At 40.4% G+C, this 24,466-nt stretch overlaps 1 protein-coding gene across 3 annotated transcripts in view; it reads right to left on the reverse strand.

Annotated features, from left to right (window-relative positions):
• Positions 1 to 24,466, reverse strand: part of rapgef1b (Rap guanine nucleotide exchange factor (GEF) 1b) — a 49,782-nt gene that overhangs the window by 22,248 nt on the left and 3,068 nt on the right. For all 3 annotated transcript variants that reach the window (XM_059357720.1, XM_059357719.1, XM_059357718.1), the window contains exons 2-3: positions 2,914 to 3,059; positions 2,141 to 2,319 (exon numbers count right to left, since the gene is read on the reverse strand). In XM_059357720.1, the coding sequence (XP_059213703.1) occupies positions 2,141 to 2,319; positions 2,914 to 3,059 (325 nt within the window). The remainder of the gene's footprint in view (positions 1 to 2,140; positions 2,320 to 2,913; positions 3,060 to 24,466) is intronic.

Raw genomic sequence — 24,466 nt, forward strand, 5'->3', positions numbered from 1 at the left:
TACACTTCCATCTGTCTTCAAGCTATTAAACTTCATATGTAAGGGGTCAAATGTATTTGTTGGGAAACTGCCTGACGAAGAATGTAGAGCCACTTGGGGCAGCCGGGTGTTGTTTGTGCCTGTAGTGAACGGTGCTTCCAGACCCAACACTAAGGTGTGGCCCAGGCCTGTACCAACATGCTGCAGCTGATTCACAGTACAGGAATATCCATCCACTGTCTACACACAGCTCAGCTCTATGGTGAGCAGGGGACGACTGTAGCTGTGGGGGTTAGCGGAAGGATTTGAGGAATGGTGGAATAGTTGCAAGGGTGGAGAGGTTTGACCCAGAAAGACTTAGCAAGCTAAGGTAGGTTATACTGAATCTAAATAAGAAAAATGAAATTATACTAAGTCTAAGTCTGGAACTATGAGTGACCAGTCAATGTGACTAGAATTTGCAGATATGAGACTGACAAATAAACACTTTAATCAAGTTAACACTGTGTGCCACAAACACAGATAGGAGTCACACCCACTGCTGACCTACTTATTTGACCAATATTGATTTAAATCACTGCAGACAGTCTAACACTGGAGTACACTGTGCATGTTAAACAGATTGCTAAACTAGATCAGCATTATTAACTCTACTTTGTCACACAATACTAACTTGATGTACAGTAGCTTATTTGCCAAAAAACCCATCTACTAAACTTCTCCTGTGATCTACTGAGGTTTGACTCCATTAGATTGAGGTTAAAACCCTCATAGACAGCTCTTTCTCAATGTTGCAGCAACAATCCATCAATCTGTTCTAAACACAGGGCTGTGAGATACAAAATCAGTCACCTCTGACCTCATACTTTCATCAGTACTGATGGATGGGGGAAGACAGAGAAGTTCGAACATGTCTTCACAGTCCAAACAAACTGCCGCTAAGGTTACTTTGACAGAAAGGGGTTGCTTTACCCAGAGGAAGTTAAACAAAACATTCTATCTGTTAATATATCCAAAAGGTGAAGTTCATTTTTCTTCCTCTGAGGTAACATTTCTGACAACGTGCCGCATGTAACAACAACATGAATGCAATTTTAAAGGCTTAAGGCATCAAGTCCAGGAAGCTTTGAGGTGACGGATGCTGTCTGTCACAACATATTATCACTCTTCACGAGCTGCTAAATGAGTGGTAGTCTATATCATGCTAGTTCTAACATGTCCAGCAAGCATACCAGCTACGTTATGAGTTACATCAAGAGGCAAGAATGATAAGAATGGCTCGAGAAATGCTACATGCTTAATTACTGCATCTATAGTGGGGAAAGACAGAAATCAGGAAACAAGAGTCGATTGTAGTGACTATTCACAAATGTCTGTTTTGGACAGGTTTTGGTTGTGTTTCAAAATTTGACTCATGGATCCAAACTGACCTTTATCTGAATGAACAAATATCTATTCATAAAATGCAGATATTTATTTCTTAATAAATGCCTATTCTTGTGGATGGGCGAAGCTTTAACCCAGTTAGTCATGTAAAAGCAGACAACATGATACGGCCAAGTAAGGGACTAGAAAACTCAATTCAATCAAAACATGCAGGAAGCACTGTAAAGCCTAAAGGCAGATGTCTGGTTGCATTTTCATTCGAAAAATGATGACGACATCGAAGAGCTGGACAAAAGCAAAGCTATATTTAAGATGTGTAAAATTGAGCTGAAGTATTGTGAAAATACTCATTTAACAAGACAAGACCCTGATATGCAATCTATTAAAACATCCGGGTCAATTCTTAATGTAAACATGAATATTTTTAATAATGCAAAAGCGTTTTCTTGTACAATTTACAGCATTAGTTCTCTGAGAATCTCTTTCATATCCAAGAAAAACTGGTATTGTAACTTACAAATCTTTAATTGAATCTATATCAAACTGAATCACTAATCAAATCAAATTGGGACCTTGTAAATCGGAATCAAGTCATGTTGGGAAATCAGAGGAAATCCACAGCCCCAGTTTTGGATGATAAATGTGATAATACGTGGTCTATGCAAAAGAAAGTGTTTCCATCGTGTGCTATAAATCATAGGGGGTGAGTGGGAGTGCAAGTTATCAAGTGTACCTATATTTTCTATTTAGTACCTTATAAAAACATGGGACTCACCTGTGCTGTATCCGCGCCTCTACCTGGACCAGAGGTAGAATGGCTTCGAGCACCTTGCTGGCTGAGCCTGGAAGCATCTCCAGCACCTTCTTCTCCACCACCATTTTATCCACGATTGTCTTGAAGTAGCGCAGCGCACTGACCACCTCCTTCTCATGTTCCTCCAGCCGACTTACCTTCTAAAAGCAAAAAGCAAAGAACATTAGATTAGAACTGCACTACAAAACTACTTATGATTCTCAAGCTTTTTAAACACCATAAACTGTGTAGGCAGTGAAATACTTATCACTAAACAACCTATTTATTATTTGGACTGTCTCGACAGTCTGGGCTCCCGACTGTGGTTCTATTAATCCCAGGGTTTGCTCACAGTTCAAAGAACCATCTATCAAGTGATGTGGCTCAGAGCCATCTTGGTACTACAGCAACGGGCTCTTTCAGCTTCTCTAGTCTTTCACAGCAGGACTGCTGGGGAATATAATCATTACACCAAAAGCCTTAAGAGGGAGCGGAGGAGTTCATTCAGGAAGTGGCCCAGTTCCATTCATGTCTTTATAGGTTTAGACACCTGCTGTAGTGCAGCCAGCAGCCACAGTGACTGGGAAGCTGTGGGAACCAGTGGGGAAACTTGTGCACACAGACACAATAGAGTATGGGAGCACAAAACATTAAACAGGAAAACAATCGTTTCACAAATAGGCAAACAAACGCACGGAAAAGGTGGGAAAGAGATGCATTTCCCACAATACACATGTATATTTTCTGGCACACACCTTGTTCGCAGGTTTCTCTGTATTCTTGGCTGCTGGCTCGGGCTGCAGTTGTTTGCCCTTCTTGGATGGAGTCCTCTTGATCTTGGGAGAGTGGAATTTGTCCATCAGCTTCATGGTGAAAGAGGTCAGGTGGGACCGTTGCGAGTCTGTGGACAGAAGAAAAACAGAGGAAGTTGAGTGGTCAGTCGAGGAAGAGATATATTCTCAGTGGGGAATAGAAATGAGATAAAAACAGATAGCGCAAGTACACTGAAGGGCTGATATCAGTGTCACACTATGCCACTCATTTCAAATTATGCTCAAGCGACCAGCTGAACACCAGTGAGTCACAAGTCTGCTATCTTTAAGGAAAGAAGTATTTGTAACAGGCACATTTCATCTGCTCTCTGCTCTCAACAATAAATCTACTGGACAGGCACAGTCACAGAGCCTCTTCCAGCAGTCAATTATGTGCACAGATGTGTGCACACACATGTGAGTGCACACAAAGAGACACAAGGACAGAGCAGAAGAGTGCAGCTGTAATAAAATACTCTAGTTAGTGCTGGGATGAAAATGGCTTTATGGTACATAATTGAGAGAGGCTTCATAATAGCGGAGTAATTTAGCAGAATTCCACTTGTTCACTGTAGAGAGGGCTGATTGTATCTCAGGAGAAAAGAGTCCCCTCTTACGTTAATCTCAGAAGAGCTGATGCTCACTCACTGTCTCCCTTCACCTCTCTGCTCCCTCCTCCTATCTTCACACCAAACTGAATCACAAGATAAAAACTAATAACAGGTGGGAGCTGGCAGGAAGGGTGGAGTTTTTTCTATTTTATCGGCGACAAAATTACACCTCTATCTGGTGTAATCTCCCCTCAGCTCGTCAACAGCGGGATCTGACATTCCACGGCCATCAGCGTAAAAACGCTGAATGCCGAATAGCGATCAGCAGTGGGAAAACACCACAAACCAGACTTCCAGCCGAGCCGTGCTTTCATCTGCACCATCGATCCACATGCCGCGCACATATCCACCCCACTGTTCTTTCTCTCCACCCCTAATCCTCCTCATCATCCCTTACTCAGAGCAAAAGCCAAAGTTTGCTGATGCAGCCAAGGACGACTGTGTGTGTGTGTGTGTGTGTGTGTGTGTGTGTGTGTGTGTGTGTGTGTGTGTGTGTGAGATTAAAAATGTTGATGAGAATGCTTCCAGTGAAGTTTCCTTCCGATACAAATACATGTGATGAGGCATGCATGACCCCTTGGGCTGTTGCTTTTACACTGCATCTAACAAAGACTTATCTCAATGTTGTGCAAAAATAAATCAACAGTGGCTGCTCTTCAGGCGATAGGAAGTTACTAATGGTGCATAGCTGATTCAATAAAGTTACTGTCAATGAACTGCATGACCCTTGTGTCACCTTTAATCTGCATCTGACTTCATTCCAAACAAGTCAAATCACACACATACAGGCACATTTATAGTTTTTCACCCTAAAAGTTAAAATGACAGCCTGCAATAATTTGGTGTTTAGGAGCTGGGAAGACACCAACATTGACTTATCAGCTAGGGGGATACTATTAGAAGTTAAAAAAAAAACCTAAATTCAGCAAATTATGTACAACTATAAACTCAGCCTGCATAAAATGGGTGCGTGTGTCGTCAGTGGTTTTGCAGGTTCTGCAGATCATGGATGACTATGTTTTGTCTTACTTTAATTAGATTAGACAAGTACCTGTTATATTAAAAAAAAACAATTGTACAGCCAGGCGTTTTGTAATTGTGGAGTGAACAACTACAGAATTCCAAAGGTCATTGGAAGATATAAAAAGCACGTAATAAGAAAGGTTTCATAAAATTAATTACAGACAAAGGTATATGTCAAGGTATTATATAAACTTCCCATATATGTATGAATAATTTTGTTACTGTCATCAGATCAGCAAAAAAAGTTATTTGTGAACCAGGTGACTTCTTGAAGAATGTCCTTTTTTTGTTTTGGTAACATTTGTTGTACTTTAGGCATTGGGGTTGTAATAGTATACCGGCCTCATGGTATAAAAACTCATCGTTATCATACTGTATACTATTGCTTATCTATGATATTGAATTTTTTAAATGCATTTTCCAGAAGGAGACTTTTTACAGATACTTTCATTAAAAAATGGCTTACAAAAAGTGTTTGTTTAACCCAAAACAACGTTTATTATTGATCCCCTAAGGGTAACTGTAACTGATAATAACAGTAATACTTGGGTAATACCGAATACCTTGACATTGTGAAACCATTATATTTTCATATTGTGAAAAAGCCCATACCATTGCAGCCCTGTAAGCCATGTCGTGTGCTGTCGTTTTGTTGTTATTGTATGTTCTGTTTGTGGCTCAGTACCATGTGATCATGATCCAGAGCCACACAATAAATGAAATGAAAAATATAAACATGCCAGCTGTGTTAAATTACAGCATGACTCTAATGTTAAAAGACATGTGCAAGACAAATATAGAATTTCTGTAAATGTCATTAGTAGCCCAGTTATGTCACTACAGAGGCAAAACCACTTTGTAGCACCATCAGTGGAGTAAACAGATAAAACATCGGCTAGCCAGCCAGGCAGGATTGAGGGAAGGAGAGGGAAGATAAAGTGTGTGAGTTTATCAGAGTCAGACTAGACACAGTGAAGACCCTGCAGTAGGTGACAACCTGCTCATCTCCACAGCTGTCTGGATCAATACTCTGTAGCTTAGCCACGGGGGATGCTGTGCTGCATCAGTGCAGCTAAATAGAGCAGGAGTAGCATAGCTCGAGCTGGCAGTGTGTGAGGATAGTTTTTGGTGCCCTGAGGCGATACATACCTGTGTTCGCCAGTTTTGCTGCAAGCCACAGTGCCATCCTGACACTTTATGGCGGGGTTTAGAGCGGAGCGTATGCTTTTGATTGGACAGCGGCCTCCATAAAAATGTAGTCTTGCATAATCCTATCTGTTTGACCTTGTTTCCAACATATTCCTGGCATACATGCAGGAACTGTGGCTGACATCACAGTATGCTGGACCTCTCTCACTCAATCCCTGCTTGAACAGGCCCAGAAGGACTATGTGTGAGTTTACAGCTGCAACCTCAGAGTCCCAGCCCAGAGTTGAGAAGCAGTGACATCAGCACAATGAGTCACCGCCATGATCGATACAGCTGGTCCCCGAGACACCATCGCAGCCTTCGTGGCTCAGCTGTTTATCATGCACACAGGGCTGGTTCCCTGTCTCCTCTGCTCCCTATTCATTTCTCTGCCACCTCCCTCCCTTGCTGTCTCACTTCAGTTCTGAGAACAGAAAGCCCACCTCCTCCTCCTCCTCCTCCTCCGCCTCTAGAGTTCACTGGAAGTCTGGCTCAGCATGGAAATGACATCATCAACAGAAAGAAATGAACAGAGTGAAAGAGAGAAAGTCTGTGAGAGATAGAGAATACAGTGAATACAGTGAAGTGCTCTGTTATAGTCATGTACGCCTCTCAGCATCCACCCTCCGCTCCTCCACCAGAGACGGGCCCAGCCATCCCTCCCGCTCTCTCCAGCTGCCTGGCTGCTGCCGTCCAGAGTTATGAGGTGGTGATGTCATTGGTTGTAATGTCTATTACACTGAAACTGACTCGCCATGGACTGAATAACAGACTGAAAGAAACCTCACAGCAAAAACATTTTCTTCCTAATTTTTTTTCAGCTGCTGAGGCCACTCTCTGCTGTATTGCCTTCTACACTCTGTGAACTCTGTTACACCTGCGAAAAATTTTCATAAACTATTTTATTGTTTATAGCCAATATTTGGATTTTTACTGTCACAAGACAGCTTAGAGAAGTAGTGAAGGACTGGAAACTGACAATTCACTATTCCCAGAAGGTATCAGATCATTCATAACACTTTTTCATTGTTGATTCCTGCTAGTGGCTCACAATTTTTTTATTCCTACTCCCTTTAAAATACAGAACAATACAGCAGCAGAGCCAGCCTGATAAACAGTAAAGTGTGCTTACACTTCCATAAAGGGTGAGGTTTGACTCCTCTGTTGTAAACTGCCACAGTCCCACAGAGAACTGAACACACACGACTCCCCTGAGCCTCACTATGAATACAGTGCAACCGAACAGAGTAGAGTGGGATGAGTTTACTGTTCTGTCGTTAAGGCCCCAGATATATAATAGCAGTAAAACATAGAATTCTGATTGTAATTTGGCAAAAGTCCATCAAATCAGTGTCATATTTTAATGATTCTATTAAGGACTTATGAGGGAAAAAAATCACTAAAATCAGATTCTTGACAATAAATAGTGCTGGATTTAGCAAATAAACATCTTTTGGAGGCATATAAATTGCTTAAATACTGTGCTGCTTTCAAAGGCCTTGGGGACAGTTAAAACAAACACTTGAGTCTGAACGACTCTTGAACAAAGCCTGGGAGGGTTCTCACACGACTCTGTGGTATAGTCGAGTCCCCGGGAGCCTTCCGAGCTGCTGGTTTGTCTCAAAGCTTCATTACACAATGAGCAAATACAAACACACACCAGGGGAGCACATTTGTGGGTACTTCACATGGTTCTTCAGTTGCAGAGTTAACCGTGTACCCTCATAGACCTCGATATTTAATTCTGTTATTATATGCTAGCCAATACAAGCCATACAGATAGCCCTAGGGCTGGGCAATATAATAATGTGGTATGTTATGGTCAAAAAGATCTAAAATGTCTATTATATATTTTTCTATATCGTTTGTATTGCAAATGTCAAATGATAGCAGCTGCATTGTTTTAAGATTAAGATGAATTACTTTATTAATCCCACAAAGGGGAAATTCAACCTCTGCATTTAACCCATCCTTTTTTACACACAAGTGAACACACCATGCAAGGAGCAATGGTAGGTGCCTTGCTCAAGGGCACTTCAGTCCTGGGATTCGAACCGGCGACTCTCCTTTTATGGCGTATTTATGTCACTGTGACTAAACTTGATATTCTGAACCCTGTGAAAATACTTATTTTTCAAGTATTTTTTCATACAGGAGTATAAAAATGGGCTATACAATACAATACTTTACAGACTATACTGGTTTACCAGAAAACAGGCTATATCTTGATATATTTGGACAGAAGATTTTGGTCTTGTAGTAACTGTAAAAATTCGACCAAACCATGGATTCCAGTAGCACAACACACCCAACAACTCAAGAACAATCCTTCAGGACATTTATGATTCCAAATCAGTATGTCTAGCATCTCTAACAAAAACTCTTATCAACTCATGTTACTTTCTAAACTTGTCTGATAAAACACTTCCCTGTCCAACCTATTTGTTTTGCATGCCTGCCAAAGTCAATGAAAGAAATCCTAATTGTAAAATATTTACTTTAATTTTATCTTTTAGTGAAAGCCAAATGGGATCATGTTTTCGCAAAAGGCATAATCAAAAAATAAAGCTTTTGCGCACCTGAGAGGTTGTCTGACACTACAACTATGCCTTCTAATAAAATGTATTTTATTAGAAGGCATAGTTATATAAACAGTGTGTGTTCTTTGCTATTTCTGGAGAGTCTCTGTGAGCACAAGAATGGTTATATAAATGGTACCAGATTAGTTATTGTTTAAAGGACAACACAGAACAGGACACACTGACACAGATCCATATATTTAGTGAGCGACAAAAGGTTTATGTGCCATTTATGCCTTGGTTCTAGTTTTGTATGATGGATTTGCTTTAAATAGTTTATTTTGGGATGCACTTTGAGACATATTTAGCTTTGCATTTTGATGAATACAATGCTGCCTGATCAAACATCTTGGACAAAGTACATTCAATAAAATATTTCAGTGGGAAATCCCAGCATCCCAGTTGCTGGGAGTCATCCCCACAACACAACTGATGACTGGTGACATATGAGCTTGTCCAGATCTGACTGAAGAACTGACAGCCTGGTGGATTGATCTGGTTCTTGCTCAGTACAGGTGTGATCTATACAGGACAGCTGGTGGCCCCCCCCCCCCCCCCCCCCCCCCCCCCCCACACACACACACACTCTAGGAATAGGATGAAAACTGGGTGGAGAGATACAGGGAAGGCTGTGCTTAAGGTTACACACACAGCTGTCACCTCCTGCTGAACTCCCCCAGTGAGGACTGCTCAATGAAAGCGTGCAAGCCCTGCGTATATGGACTTGTTGTTCACGCTAGAAGATTGAAGCAAGAGTCAAAAAGGTCACTGTGCCAGCTGTTGAAGAGGGAAAAACCCATGTGAAAGTGTGAGTACAGGAGATAGTCAGAAATATCTTCTCGAGAAAGTGGGACAGGCAAATTAACATAAGCTGTTTGGAGAATGGATGGACCACTGCCTTAATAAAATGTCATAATCTGCTCCTGCTCTCTACTGACTGAATGGAAAAAAATCATAAAAAAGAAAAAGCCCAAGTTTAATTTCATTATGTAACAAAAATGTGGGGGTGTAATGTTTATATGCAATGTTTTTCCAAGTGTTATCAATATTTAAAAAAATAAATAGGGGCTCCGCACACATATTGAACCATTTAAATTTATACAACCTCTTGTCCTCTCCTCTCTGCTCTGTGTAAACAGCCTGCAGTTCCGTTAAAGTTTCACTGTATTTCTGTCACATGACTGTTGGTCTGGGCCAGGAACTCAAGTGGTTCAGGTGATTGAGTCAGGTGTGTTCCTGTGTGGTTGGAATGAAAACCTGAAGCCACATGGCCTTTTTATTGATCAATTGGCCCAATGGTCCTGGAGTGTAGTTTTTTTTGTTTTGTTTTTTTGTTTGTTTTTTTACAGGATCTGGTTAGTGCAAAGCTTTCCTTTTTTTTTAAATATCACTATTTTAGGCTTTGATTTGGTTGTCTTTTCTGACAGAAGCATTTTTATTACACATCATTACGGTAAAGTATTTTTTTTCAAACTGACCATCATTTTACTTTAAAAAAAAAAAAAAGAATACACGTTATTCAAAACCAATGGCAGGTTGAGGGATTCCGAGTGCATTGGCAATAAATGGTGTTGCAAAGGGCTGGTTAATAAGGATCAAACATCAAACACAACATTTTTTTTAACCAAATACCTCAATATCAATATTGAAACAATATTGTAAGGATGGCAATTGGTGCATTTACAAAACATTTACACAATGCTATTTCTGATGAATAACTTTCAGTAATGGATATAATGACTAATAGGCAAAGGGAAATAATAGAACAGCTAAGTTACGAGTCTGGTAAGAAAATAACATTTTACTATAATGAAGCCTGCTTTTAAAACCAGGAAAAATAAAATATTAAATTAAATGAAAATATTACAAAATCCATTCATCCATCTAATATCATGATATTGATATAATTTTTATAAATATAGTCCAGCCCTAGTGTCACATATTATTTACTCTTCTTTTAAAACACAGAATCCATTCACTCCTGAAACACTTACTTATGAAAATGGGAGAAACCCCGCCCTGGGATACATGTAAATAGACAGCACATTGTTTATAAGCAACCGTGCATGCAATGAGGCCTTATTCCTCTATAAAAACGACAACATAGCGAGTGAATTACTGTCTGCTACACTGTTAAACAAAAACCGCGGAGGTGCAGTGCCAAGTATCATATCTCCACAGGCAAGACCTGCTGTGGAGCCAAAGTGTGGAATGCAAGCCTGAGGCATGTGAGATGAACAGCAGGGAGAAAATGGAGAGGAAAGAAGAGAAAATTTCAACAGGAAATAGTTAAGTGCTTGGTGAATTATTTATTCTCCCTATTGTAGTGGTTGGCTTCCTGCTGGCTGTGTTCAATTTTCAATAGGAATCCTCTTCATGTCCTCAGTTATCAACAAGCAGCACTATAGGACACAGCAGGCTGAGTGAGTGTGTGCTGCAAGCCAAGCTCCAGCCCAAGGATGGCAGGGAGGAGAGGAAGCCCTGGTACAGACCACGGCCCTGGTTAATGGTTGATTTCAGAAGTAATGGAGGAAGAAGTCCTGTGGAGGGTTTTACAGTTTTCCTGCTGTGCTGCTCTTTGACTATGCCGTTCAACAGCGAGCCACAGGAACACTGACATCACCCAGTCTACTTACTGAGTAAGTAAAAGAGGTACAGTTGAAGCTAAGTGCTCGGTACACTTACCATCTATTGTATTTCACTTAACAAACGAGTACATGAGACATAGAAGATGATTTTCATGTCGCAAATCAAATTGTCAATGCACACTGATACATCCAAATACTGGATGTCTTCAGCCGATCACTTTCCAATGACTTCTGAAGCCCTAAAATAAACATAATGGGCAAATCATTTAGACTTGACATCTGTATAATTACATTAGGGATTACAATAAACGGATAGTCATTTTTAACCGAAAGGACTGACTGAAATTAATACTTCACTGGAACGATTATGCAATTTTAATCAACTTCCCCTTTGCGCATGCTTAAGTGTTGTGGTTGTCTGCCAGAAACTGTCATAAATTTAATATTTTATCAAGTTTTAAACATTTTTTTAATTCACTTTTTAGATCCTGGTCGTTTTTAAATGTATATTGTTAGCGGAAGGATTTTTTTTATTGGACGTCTGGATAAACAAGCTTAACAAACATTCGGCAGCTCAGGTCCAGTCACTCTGCATCAGGGAAAAGCATCAGAGAAACACAGATTTTCAATATGAAACTGCTTTATTCATTGTTTTTACCGATTTAAATCATTGGGATAATTTGTTTTATGAGGAGGACACCTCAGAGGATAATTCAGCTTTTAAACCCCTGGAATTTATCAAGTTATCAGAGAAACTGATGCAAAAAAGCTGAGCAAATGTTAGCAGCAGCTTGGCTAGCAGCCCCTCTGCTGACGTATCCAAACTGTTGGAGAAACACTTCACTGCTTTCTTCTGTGTTTTTTTTTTTCAATTTTACCTGACCACAATAATGGCATTTCTTTGTCTTTTGTTATTGTTTTGATTGAGACAGACATAGTGGCAGAAAATCAAAAAATAGCTCAACCTTTGCTGATGTTTTATTATAACAACCTTTTTTCCCACAGCTTTTGGCTGTTTTGTTTTTACCCCCCAAAAAACCACAACAACTTTACCCTTATTTCAATTCTTGTCTGGAAGAAAGTACTGCATGAATTTAGGTTTTTGAGAAAGACATGGTTTTCTCTTGATCTCTGCGTTCATAAAAATCAAACCTCAGCCAATATTTTATGCTATTAATAACTAACACAAACATGCCCTGCAGTATGTCAATGACTAGCAAAGCAGCCCCACCAACCATGGGTCAATGATCAGGCGCAAATATCAATGTGGTGATGGAGGCGCTCTGTGTGCTGGGTTGCATGGGAACAGACGGTCTGGTCAACCATGGCTAACAGAGCATGGCCACACAGCTCAGGCAATCTATAACCCAGATCCATATTACAAAGCAGCAAACCAGATACTGAACTGTGTAGTGAGAGCGTGTTTGGTCTCTAATGTTCAGCCTGTGTGTGGCATGAAAATGAGAAAGTTAATGAAAGACAGTAAAGAACTATAGCTTCCTTTAAGAGTGCCATCTGGTCTCAAATCTAACCACAGAGGTGACACAGTAGACTGAGTGGCTGCTGATTGAAAAAAACACCTATATGGGGAAACTCCTGTGAACAAGACAACATTACCCCCATGAGTCATGAGATGACACGCTGAGATAAAAAAAATTATAATATCAAAAGTACCCTCATCCACTTTGTCTGTTTTGAAAAGCTCATAAAAAGGGAGAGAATAACATTCAACATGCAAATGTGTTCCGATTCCCGATTGAACCGACAATCTCATGAAAAAAATCCTCACTCAGTTCTGTATGACGCATCTAACGAAGTGAACTGAAACTAGAATTCATCTGTGGGGATGAAAATATGTTGCATTAAGACATAATAAGCAACAAGCAGCATGTAGAGGCACATAACAACAAAATCCAGACTAATCTCTTGGTGACACACCTTGCATTCTTGAGCCTGTTTATTTGTATGGTGATGTGTTCTTATTACTCGGGATAAACGGATGAAGGCAGACACATCCCATCCAAACATTTCCATCACATCTACAGCAGAGTTTCGGAACAAATACACAATTTATCAAGTCACATGTATTTTGCTTGGATTTAAAGTCCCGCTGCATATTTAAACTGCTATATGTCTGATATTTTAATACATCTTCAAATTAATTCACAACAAAACCAAGTGTGTACTTTGAGTTACACAGAGCGATCTGAATATCTATTTTCTGAATCTTCTGTCAGGTACAGCAATAAAACAGTGGCTTAAAGCAATGTTCTGCAACAATATTTTGCAAGCACAAAGTCACAAGGTTATACCGCTGTAGCAGCATGACAGAACAACATGGTTAGAGGCAGAACAGTGAGGGGAAACAAACATCTTGTTTTAAAGTCATAACATAGCTTAAAATAAACCACTATGCTTAAACTCAAGGCTACTGAGGTTAGAGCAGACTGCACTGTTCCATAATTACACAGCCTGCAGATGAGATGCGGAGGATTATATGTAGATATTGGGGGTAGTGGGTCAATGCAAAGACTCTGCAAGTGAAGCTGCCTAAATGACAGGGGTTTCACTTATATATACATTTTTAACAGGAGTGATGTCTCCATCCAGGAAAATAGCAATGTTGCTATCATACTATCTTCTCTATACAGCTCTGGCGTTCTAATAGTGTTTACAATGAAACAAAGTCAGAGAGAAGTATTGCATCTGTTTTGAAGTCTGGTTGATATAATCAGTTTTGCAGTGACACATTGTTATTCAAAGTTCTTACAGACAAAAATAATTGTCACTTATGACCCACTAGAAGTGTGTGTCAGTGTCCGTGTCTGCAGCGACCCTGCCCTCTTTCTGTATTTTGACTTTCCTTTTAATTTTGCTGTGTTTGGTGTGTTTCTAGGTGTCACCCTTTGAACACAAAGCTACAAAAATTGAAGGACAGTGCTGAAAAAATGCAAATATAGGGAGGCGAAAGCCAAATTGACAAAACTCGTTCCTAAACTAGAGTAAATTTGGGATTAGCTTTTACTCTCGACGAGCCGGAGAGCTTTAATGTTGTGTTTACAAACAGTAAATAACAATTCCTGCATAGTATGTCTTTAAGTATTAAATCTGTTCTTGATAATATGAGGCATTATTTACCCATTTTGTGTTTAATAATGCAGATAGGAGACCTTTAATTCCAAAAACCCCAGAAGCGAAAGGTGAGCTGTGTCAATATTAGAATGCACACTGTCAACAACGGGTTAACTACGGATGTATGGGAAACATAAAATGCTGGCCGGGACTTTTTGCTGCACCACACGGAGGCTGCCGACTTTACCTCTGTGGTTGTATTCAAAGTTCTTGAAGAGTTTCGTTATTTTTCATCAGCTAATCGAAAGTTTTACATCAAAAGTGAGTCATTCCATGAACAGTTATACTTTCTCTGGAATAAAAACACTTGATCAGACATATGGTACGACTCTGTATATGCTATGACAAAAAAGTAGGCCAGTAGCTTGGAAGCTGGTGTTTTGGAAGAGGGTGGGACTATTAGGCCTGTGTATTGTGTGGCAGCATAAACATTTACAGGTCTCTTTGCCTCAATGACTCCTCTGTTTCACTGCGAAGCCAACAAAACTCCTTCTACCAAAGCTCTCTCTGACCAGAGTTAACACCATCTTTTCTCCCATGTGTATTTCTCTGTGCCCCCCTGTGCCTCCTGACCTCTGACTGGTGGTTCATTCTTACTGGTTCCACTGCTGCTTAGCCCACATATTTCCTTCTTTCTAGTTAGTATGTCAAGATGGTGAAGACCACATTGTTTGTTCACATTTTCACATCACTGTGTGGCTTAGAAAGGTTTAACCAAATATACTGTTGAAACTGCTGGTGGCTCAGCTCAAACTATTAACCCCCACCCCCAAGCTACTTTTATTATGATTACTCATTCATTCCTCTGCTCCACCGCTTTTGATGGCCACTCTTTCACACCCTGCCTTTTATGTCAGTATGTGTGTGTGTAATTGCAACTAAATTAACAGCAATTTATTAGTGATCCTGCATGTGGAAGCTTTGGTGTTACAATGAGCACATACAGTGTTGACTGTGGGCTGTGACTGACTGGAAATAATTCTCTCTCTGTGGCAGAAGTTGTAACTCTTTCTGTATGGTTTCAATATGGGTTGAGGTCTCAAAATGGGCACTGGACGAGCTAATGGAACTAGTTAATGGGAGCACTTGGCACGGCAGTTCAGTGGGGTTATACTGAAAGCTATGGAGGGAGCCCCAAGGTCTAGGTCACTCAATTGTCCTGTGTACAAGAGACACACACATACACACAATGCACATACACATCCCCAGACAGAAACAAATGAGTGCACAAAGAGTCCCTCTAAACTATTCAATGAAAAGTGAAAGGTTGCAGAGGGGATGCCACAGGGCCTGATTTTCAACAGCATTGACAACAAATAGTCCACAGCACAGGTCATGAGCAGGGGGCTTTTAATGCCCCGACTGTAAAATAAAAAAAACAAGGAAGCTGCACACACTGGCACAGTGACAAAGGGCATGAGTGAACAACAAAGTGAACCAGAGGTGAACTTGTATCACAGTAGTTGTAGGCTATAAATTCAGTAGCCTAGGGGAAGATTAAAAAGCACAACTGCCTTGAGAGCTTGTGTTCCGCTGCAGGAGGGAAGTAATCATTTGATATCACCAGATAATGTTTCAATCTTCTACATGTTCAAATGGGATAAATGTAAGTGTTTCCCTTGTATGCATTCAACAGCGGTACAGTACTGCTACTGCTGCTATAAAAATCTCCCGAAAAACAATAAAGTTGCCATCTCTACTTTCAGCAGCAAGAGTCGTGAATGACCAAGGATTATAAAGCGTACACCCCCAGACATTGAGACACCTGACACACGTTACCAGAGAACAGGGGTTACAGTATCAAACAACCTCAAATTTTGGAACCATTATTTATTAGTCAATTTACCATTTTTGAGGTAAATTAATTAAATGACTGATAAGAGCTGAAGGAATTTGTTAAGTAATCAATTAATAGTTTGACTTATTTAAAAAAAAAACTTCATAATGAGGATTTGTTGATTTATTTTGTGTTATGTGATATTGAACTGTATATATTTAGGTTTAGAGTATTTTGATGGACAAAACATGTAGTTTGATGACATCGCCTGGGTATTGTTTTCATTATTTCCAGACATTTTGAAGATTAAAAATAGTTTTAAAAAAAATTGAGAATATAATCATTAATAAAGATATACAGATAAAATAATGAAAATAATTGTTTGTTGTAGCACATATTGTGATTTTTTCTCAGCCAGGTGATAACGAGCTCATGAGTGGACTGATGTATAGAATGAAAGAGGCTACAGACAGTGACATACATTCACAATGTTACACTGGAGGACAGGGCAGGCACATGTGAGGTGTTGAAAGCGGGAAATCACACAGCACAGACACGTACACACAATCCTGGGTACCCCTCCTGTTCCTTCCCCCCTGACGCCGAGGCCACTGGCACCATTTCCTGTCCCTTGTCTCCCTCATTGAGAGCCGCTCCCTCTTTTCTGGACAAACTTCACAGTCCACAGCAGCCTGGACTCAGAACCTCCACACCTCACCTAAACAGACAGGGCCCTAATAACACAGTGCACTGAAAACGCTCTCTGCGCCATCAACCATCCGACAGAAACACGTTCAAAGCAGTCTGATCCTTCAGGTGACCTTCTGGCTACAGCGGTTTGCTGCAGTTTGTAGAATTCCATTTAAAGCTCGCTTTCTGAACCGAGCGTTTCAGCAGAGACAGACAGGCTGCAGGTTCACCTTGGGTGAAACCAATAGACTAAAGAACCACAAAGTGCTATAAATACCCAGCTTGTCAGTATCTGTAACATCAAGCAGCACCAGAACAGAGACACTGCGACAGCTAAAAACCCTGTGATCTACTGAGCTGAATTCAGAGATCTCAGTGAACGGCAGCTGTGTGGCAAGAGTGCACGAAGCAAACAGCAAACTATAAAGCACTTGAGATAGGAGACTGATCCTACACACAGACAAACAGCCACAAGAGAACCAATCAGTTCGCTGCCATAGTACAAGACAGAGACAGATACAGAGAAGCATAAGCAACAGCACTCTTGTGAGTAAATGGCCTCAAGCAGCGAGGAGTGGTACCACTCTCCCCGTGTTAGAGTGGTGTACAAAGCTGATCTTGTCTGTACAGCGGGCTACTCGTCATCCTCTTGACACCCTGTGCACACACACTGCATCGGACAAGGCTGACAGACAGATGCCAAATATTACACACTCATCTCGCAGTTCAAATACACTGTGGGGAGCAAACTCTTTGCATTCTGGTTGTTTCACAGCTTCTTATAAATAGGCTTGTATGACAGATGTGTCAGCCACAGAGAAGAAGACTCGCCCTCGCACAGCCACTTATAATTAGGCAGTGGTTGTTTATACTATGTCAGTGATGAATAATCCAACGCACTCTAAAATAACTTTACTGTTTCTTTTTAAATTCTTTTAATCATCATGCACACAAGCAAAACAATGAGCGCGTTTCACTCTCTGCTTTCGTGGGAAGAACACGTCTGCAGTTAATGTGGATATTCCCAACAGCTTTCGGTTTTCACATTTAAAATTTGTGTTCGTGAAACATTGATCTGACGACTGAGCCTAGTCTATTGTGTCGTATACATTTTTGAAAAAGGTCATATAAAAAGGGCTTCAAGATTGTACTTTTCTTTTGTGGTTTTGACATTTTTCCACATGAAACGGCTTGTTGGGGCAGGACCTAAAGTTGGGAGGAGCTTGACTTGAGAGTTTAAAAGAAGCTGGGACATACAGTATACCACAAGAGCTCTATTGTTGAGGATCACTTGGGATCCGGTTTTGATAATAACCCCTTCAAATAAAATTTCTTAAGCTAAGATGTATAAAAACATATATTTAGTCGTTTTTTGACGTCATAAAAATGATGTCTAAAATTGCTAGCATACAGCAATCTTACTGTGAAAAAAAGTGAATGAAAAAGTTGGGTCTACATAACTGCATATGATCTTACAGTGATTTATTGATCGACTGATGTTTTGTCCTCTGAATGCAGACACACTGCAGCAGACATTCTGAACAAAACAGATGGATCATTTGCTTTTTTATGCAAAAGACTCTAATCCAACCCAGAGTGAAACATTAAAACACATCCAGTTATATAAAGTCATACATTATGTGTATTCCAGTTGCCCAATATATTTTTTTAACCAAGAAAAAGTCATGTGATTGAAATTAGCAGTGCAACTTTCGATGCCAAAAGTAGGACTGTGTTATATAGGTCATTTCATATCTAACAATATAGCACGCTTTCTAGTAATCCCATAAATAAATAAGCAGTCTAGATGAAATAACCACATGGTAAAGCCCATTTTTGTACACTCCACATTTGCAGTTGGGAGAGAAATTATATAGAGAAATACGTATGACATTTTTATATTGTTTTTGAAGACATATAATATCTATAAATAGTTATATTGCCCAGCCCTAGCCACAAGTTGGATCACTAAGAACAGGTCTGTAAAGAAGTATTTTGATGGTGAGGTAATTGCAACATCCTGTCCAAATTTGTTGCTCCAGCAGAAAGAACATAAGATGCTACTGGAGGTCAGGGTGCAAAAGTGATTATAAAATGTTATCATCCATCATTGGGGTTTTTTTTTTGCTGATGAGTAAAGCAATTCTACCCGCCACTTGCATATTTTACCAGTATTTCATCCAGGCTTGTGGATGGTGCTAATTTTGCACCCTGCTGGATCAAGTTAAACAAAAGATTATCACTTATGAATTAATTATAGCTAAAAAGAAAACCCTCATTATCAGACTGTGGAAACAAGCGAGAGAGTCTACAGTGAAGCAATGGCTTGCAGAAATGACCAATCCTAAAAAAAAAATCAGATATACTTAAAGACATAAACAAGGGGACTTTTTTGAAACTCTGTATGCCTTCCTCACTTAATAGGAAAGAGCTCATACACAAACAGTTTTTGTTAGTCCTGGCACATCATTTTTGTTGGGTAGCTCTGAAGGGGGTCTGAGGGGAGGGTTTCTCTTTATTATTGCTGCTGCTTTTTGTTTTGCTTATTTTTGTGTATTTTCCTATTCAGCTTGTCTGCATAAAATATGTTGTGCTGCTTGTTATGACAATGCTTGTGCAAACTAGATGTCCCACATGTGTTGCCTCACTACTATAATAAAAACATTGAGAAAATAATGAAGCCAAAAAAAAAAAAAAAGATGCTGCTGGAGAACTCCTCAAAGAAATGAAGAACACAAAGATCTATTTGGGTTAAAGTAATAAAGAATAAAAAGTCTGTGGTTTTAACTTAACAATGTGAATTTTCAGAGTATAAGCATCGACCAGATAATCGTCATATAATTCACTAATTTCAACAGGCATAGAAGATTTATAAAGATCAAAAAGTCAAAATATATGAATGAAGTCTTAAGAAGATATATTTTCAGTCTGACCTCCTCAAACTAAACTTAATTGATAGCAGGAGCAAGCTTAATTCACTCCGGCAGAGTATTTTACAATTTCCTTAGAAGCTCATAAATCCACAGTGTTTTATTGCCTTTCTAAAAACATATTCTCTCATTCAGGATGCATGAGGAGGAAGTTGGTCAGTGATGGCAGACACACTCAAACAGAAAGTCAAACAGAATGTCATAGTTACTGATGGAATAACATTGTGTGCATGAAAGTATGTCATATACTGTTTGGGTGTGATAAAGAAGATATCAAACCACAGATCCAGAATCATTTATGCACACAGACAAGCAGACACACACACATACGCGCCCACATCTGCCTTGACAACAACAGGGACTTGTTTGCAAGCGATGTCAACTTCTCTCCTTCTTATTCCTGATTTAGACTGGCATCGGAAACTGGCAGCAACTGTGGGACATCCCCTTCATTGTATGCCAGCTCCCTGACCCAGCCATGCCACCCTGGGGTCTGAGTGATTTGACACACTCACACACAAAGAGGCACGACTTGACTTTTTTTTTTTCCAGGATCTCCACATTTTCCCTCAGCCATTCAGACTGATGCTCTCAGTCACACCAAGGACACTATTTATGCCTCTCTCCCTGCTGCTCATTTCACTTCGGTTGTTAGAAAATTGCATTCAAACGGGCATTTCCTTTCTTCATTTCTCAGAGGTGGCCATATGTAATGTCTGCATGGCTGTCAGCAAGTGCATTAAATCAACAAGCAATACACTTTCCTCGTTTCAATCAACATGCTATCACTGGCTATGGATTGAAATGGAAAATATATGTATCTATAAGTTGTAGCTCTGCTAGGAAAAAATCGTACAAATCTCAGCAAGCTGAAGCGTGAACTTAATTGAAATCTCACAGCAAAACAAGGAGCTGAAAGAAAACATCACAGGACTCATTAAAGTTCCAGTAGTGGTTCTCAGTCCTACTAGTTTTAGTTCTAGTATCTAACCAAGGATTACTGTAAACACCATATGGTGCATTCAATTGATGCAATTAACTTGTTACAGAATGTAAAGACAAGATTTATTAAACTTTATAAAGACTTTTGGTTTGATAAAGTGGTTCTTCGTTCTGGGCATCCAAGCAGTATAGATTAAGAGACATTAGAGAAGGTGTAATTGGTTAAAACGGCTACATCCTTAGATTTTCTGCTGCTTTGAAATTTTGGCATCAGCTCATTCTGCTTATATAACATTAGAAAGCGGAATGATTCTGACTGTGAAGCCTCCCTGCAGCATGGCCGACTCAGCTGGCTTAAGTGAGACCTCCTCATCTGTAGCACCATGCAGTCCATCAGTTTGAAACACATCACTCACTCTGCCTGTCCCCGAAGAGGGCCATCACAGCTACAGAGACTGGGCATGTCGGGGTAGACAGTGAAGATACACACACCCACGCAAACAGTGACTGTTACTGCCCGCTGGGCTAAAATGCACAGATTTATTAGGCTGAGCGCACCACAGACTGTGTGTTTTCAAAACAAGGTATTATGGCACTCGGCACTGTGCAATTACACAATGATGGACTCGACTACCTTAATTATGGAGCCTCTATGTGCTACCGGCTCACCAGGGTGGATCTCTTCATGCAGCTTAACGGGAGCAGCACAAACTCTGTATGAACATTAGCAAATTAAACAGCGTTAACCTCAACAGGCTCCGCTACCATGGTGAAGCAAGGCAGGCAGGTTGGATTTAAGATGCCAAGATTACAGCCCTGTAGTTTACCCAGTGCCAGTTTCTTTTGTATTGTGTAACTGGATTAAGACCACAGCATCTAAGTGTGCTGGCCGATATGCACCTGATGAGCCAAGATTAGAGAAGCTAAGGCTTCGGTCTACAAGCTTTTGGAGGTGACAGGGCAGTGAGGCAGCCCGTGATGGAAGGCTGTGGCCCTGCGGAGCAGCCTCCTCGGGCTGGGTCCGCCCAAGACTTCTGCGGAGCAAATGAGCACCTTCTATAAAGCCACACGACACAAAAAGCACAGCAAGGAATGTCCCCTGCATTTCATTCTGCCAGCGAGCCTATTTTACATTAAAGCTCCAAAACTGGCTGCAGCAGCCTTAAACAAAGAAGTACACATCACCCAAAAAACAATGCCAATATGCATTTATTCCACACCAAAAAAACTGCTGAATAAATGCACAGTGTGCACATGCGATGAAATTTCTGGAACCAGCTACTTGTATAACAGAATAGAGTCAGTGTTGATGTCATCTTTCCTTCTTCATTTAAATTTCAAATTATGCCTTTTCTTCTGACTTGTTTAAGCGACATCCTGTTTGAACTATGGAAAAACAGTATCAAGAAGCTAGATCCAGTTTTGCCATTGTTATGATTATCATTTAAATAGTCCAAATAAAAAGCCAAAAAATTAACTTTTTGGGGAAGATCAACCCGGTTTCTCCAGTGCTCCTGTTTACTGTAAAGCAATAGACCGTTTCAGCATAACAGCCAGTGTGGCATTGATCTTACAGTCCACCATGCATGCCTGAGTAGAAGAGCTGTATATATTTGTGTCTTTACCTGTGTCTCCATCTAGATCCCCCTGTAGAGAGGAGTCTGTGTCTTCTGAGGAGGCCTGGCTCCTCCAGCTTATATTGCCCATCCAAGAGGCCTGAGTCCACACACAGCTATGGGTCCAGGAGTGACACTGACGGTTATGCTTCTTGTATACTGGGGACTTGCTGGTCAGGCTGGCATTATCACAGCCATCACTCAATAGCACTGCTGAGAGTTAGTCACAATCTAACTGGTCCGCATGATCATTCTTTCTTGACTCAGCCACACTACGCAGCACATCAGAGGAAAGATCCACAAATAGCATGCAGAGAGGGCAAGAGGAATTGTGCTTGTCTAGAGTTGATTGTGTATTAAATAATTCTTTTTTGTAAATGTCAAGAATCACATAGTCCTTGACAGAGCGTCCGAGTGAGGCCGTCTAAGCTGTCATCAGTGGTCCTGGAGAGGGTCCAACCCACAGTTATCTCGAGTGAGTATATACTGAAGAGTCACAAGGAGCCGTGCAGGCCACCTGCGGGAATAAATGACCTGCTCTCTGGCATGTAGGCCAACGCGCAGCCGAGAAATAAAGCGTAGCATCATCTTAGAAGACAAACCCCTCGGAGAAAAGAAGTCTCAAGAGCACACATGAAAGCAGAGAGATGAATACGACCTGTAAATGGAAGTCGTATTGAATTCAGAAAACTGCCATCTTTAGCTCCTTGAAAGCAGCTGAAGGTTGAACGGCCTTGAAAATATTCATGTTACAAAGACCCGATCGCCTTTACAGACTTCCAGTGCTCATTGATATCCTTGGTCCAGTCATTACCCAACATGTAATCCATCCATTTCTCTCCCTGTGCAGAGACTTGATTCCCATCAATGTTTCCTCCACCCTCTTTCTTTCTCTCCCTAAGCTCTATTCCCTCCCTCTTTTTTTGCTTTCCCATACACGGCACACACACAAAAAAACTAATTACAACACAGCTAAACCTATATGGGAACAGCAAGTCTCTCATTCTGTGGGAGAGGGAGGGTGAAATGCTTTCTGCCTTTAAACCTCAAAATTGCAGCATGTTCAACCGAGACCCAAAGCTTGCCCTGTGCAACAGCGGGATCACTCATCGGCAATATGTGTTAACCTAATCATCCGGGGAACCCTTTTGTAATCACAACTACTTTAGCTCTTGCTCAGAGTTTTTGGTGACTAAGGCATGTGGAGCTTGCTATTTCTGTACATGAGAAGAAGAAGATATTTGAGTCTGAAACGATGCAGTAACCACTTAGCAAACACAAAGCCATCAAAATGACTTACACTTCAGTGTTAAGTCTAGGAATGCTTGAGAGTAAACTCTTTGCATTACTACTGAACCCTTTCAAAAGGCAAATACACAGATACGCACTCCCACAGCATGCAAAGGGGGGCCATGGAGTCTAAAATAAGGAACTGATGGATCAGTTCCGCTGTGGCTGCCTACTACCATTGACTGTCCAGCAAGAGAGGAGTCTACAGGCTAATAATAAAACATTGTGCTGCCCCCTTAACTCTGTTACCAACACTGACACACCAAAACTGTTGTGTCACAATCCCAGTATCTGTGGGGAAAAAAGAGGACACGTTTTGCAACTGCAAACACTATAATACAAATATAACGTCTAAATTAAGACTTCTTTCTTTGTGAGTTTTTATGGGTCAATTTTGCTGTAAAATTTGTCAGAGAAAGATACAAAACAGCACTAAAAGACTCATTTTCTTGAAGATGGAGATTTAACAGTTAACAGCAATACAAGCACCCAAACACGTTCACAACGTCCATGCATAAGCTTTTACACATGGGCTTATAAATATGTCATTATAAGGACCACACTACTTTTCAACACAGTATGGAAAACAGCACCAGAAATGTGAGCTTTAGAGTTTACAAGCCTCCAGAATAAAACTAATTTCATAGTCTGTGAATTGAACACAATGAAAGAAGAAGCTATAATTGTTAAGTTGTAGTCATTCAATTTCAATTATTCATTCATGAGGAGTTCCTACACAGGACACATACACACTTTTGTCTCAGCAAAAAAAGGGAAAGTCACATTAGATTAGATGTTTGTTTCTGCAGCAATGTTTTCCTGAAAACTGGATGCAGGGTTTATATCTACAACACGAAGCTGGAGGTGTTTGCTTTACTTAAAATCTGTGTCACACCTTTTTTCAAGGGTGTTGCATTAAATGTAACACTGCCAAGTGTAACTGTAACAGTGCCAGTCTAATTAGGTCATTAAAACCATTACATTGGACAAATACACATACTAAACAAGGAGCAATTTCCCTAATTTCAGTAAGCATTCACAAGCCCCAGCTCAGGAACAGAGCCTGTGAACAAAGTAGAGTCTAAGTCACGTACAACACGGTAGAGTGGCTAAACTAAGGCTCTACACCA

Source organism: Centropristis striata, chromosome 19, assembly GCF_030273125.1.
Source record: "Centropristis striata isolate RG_2023a ecotype Rhode Island chromosome 19, C.striata_1.0, whole genome shotgun sequence".
In the NCBI taxonomy this organism is placed as follows: Eukaryota; Metazoa; Chordata; class Actinopteri; order Perciformes; family Serranidae; genus Centropristis; species Centropristis striata.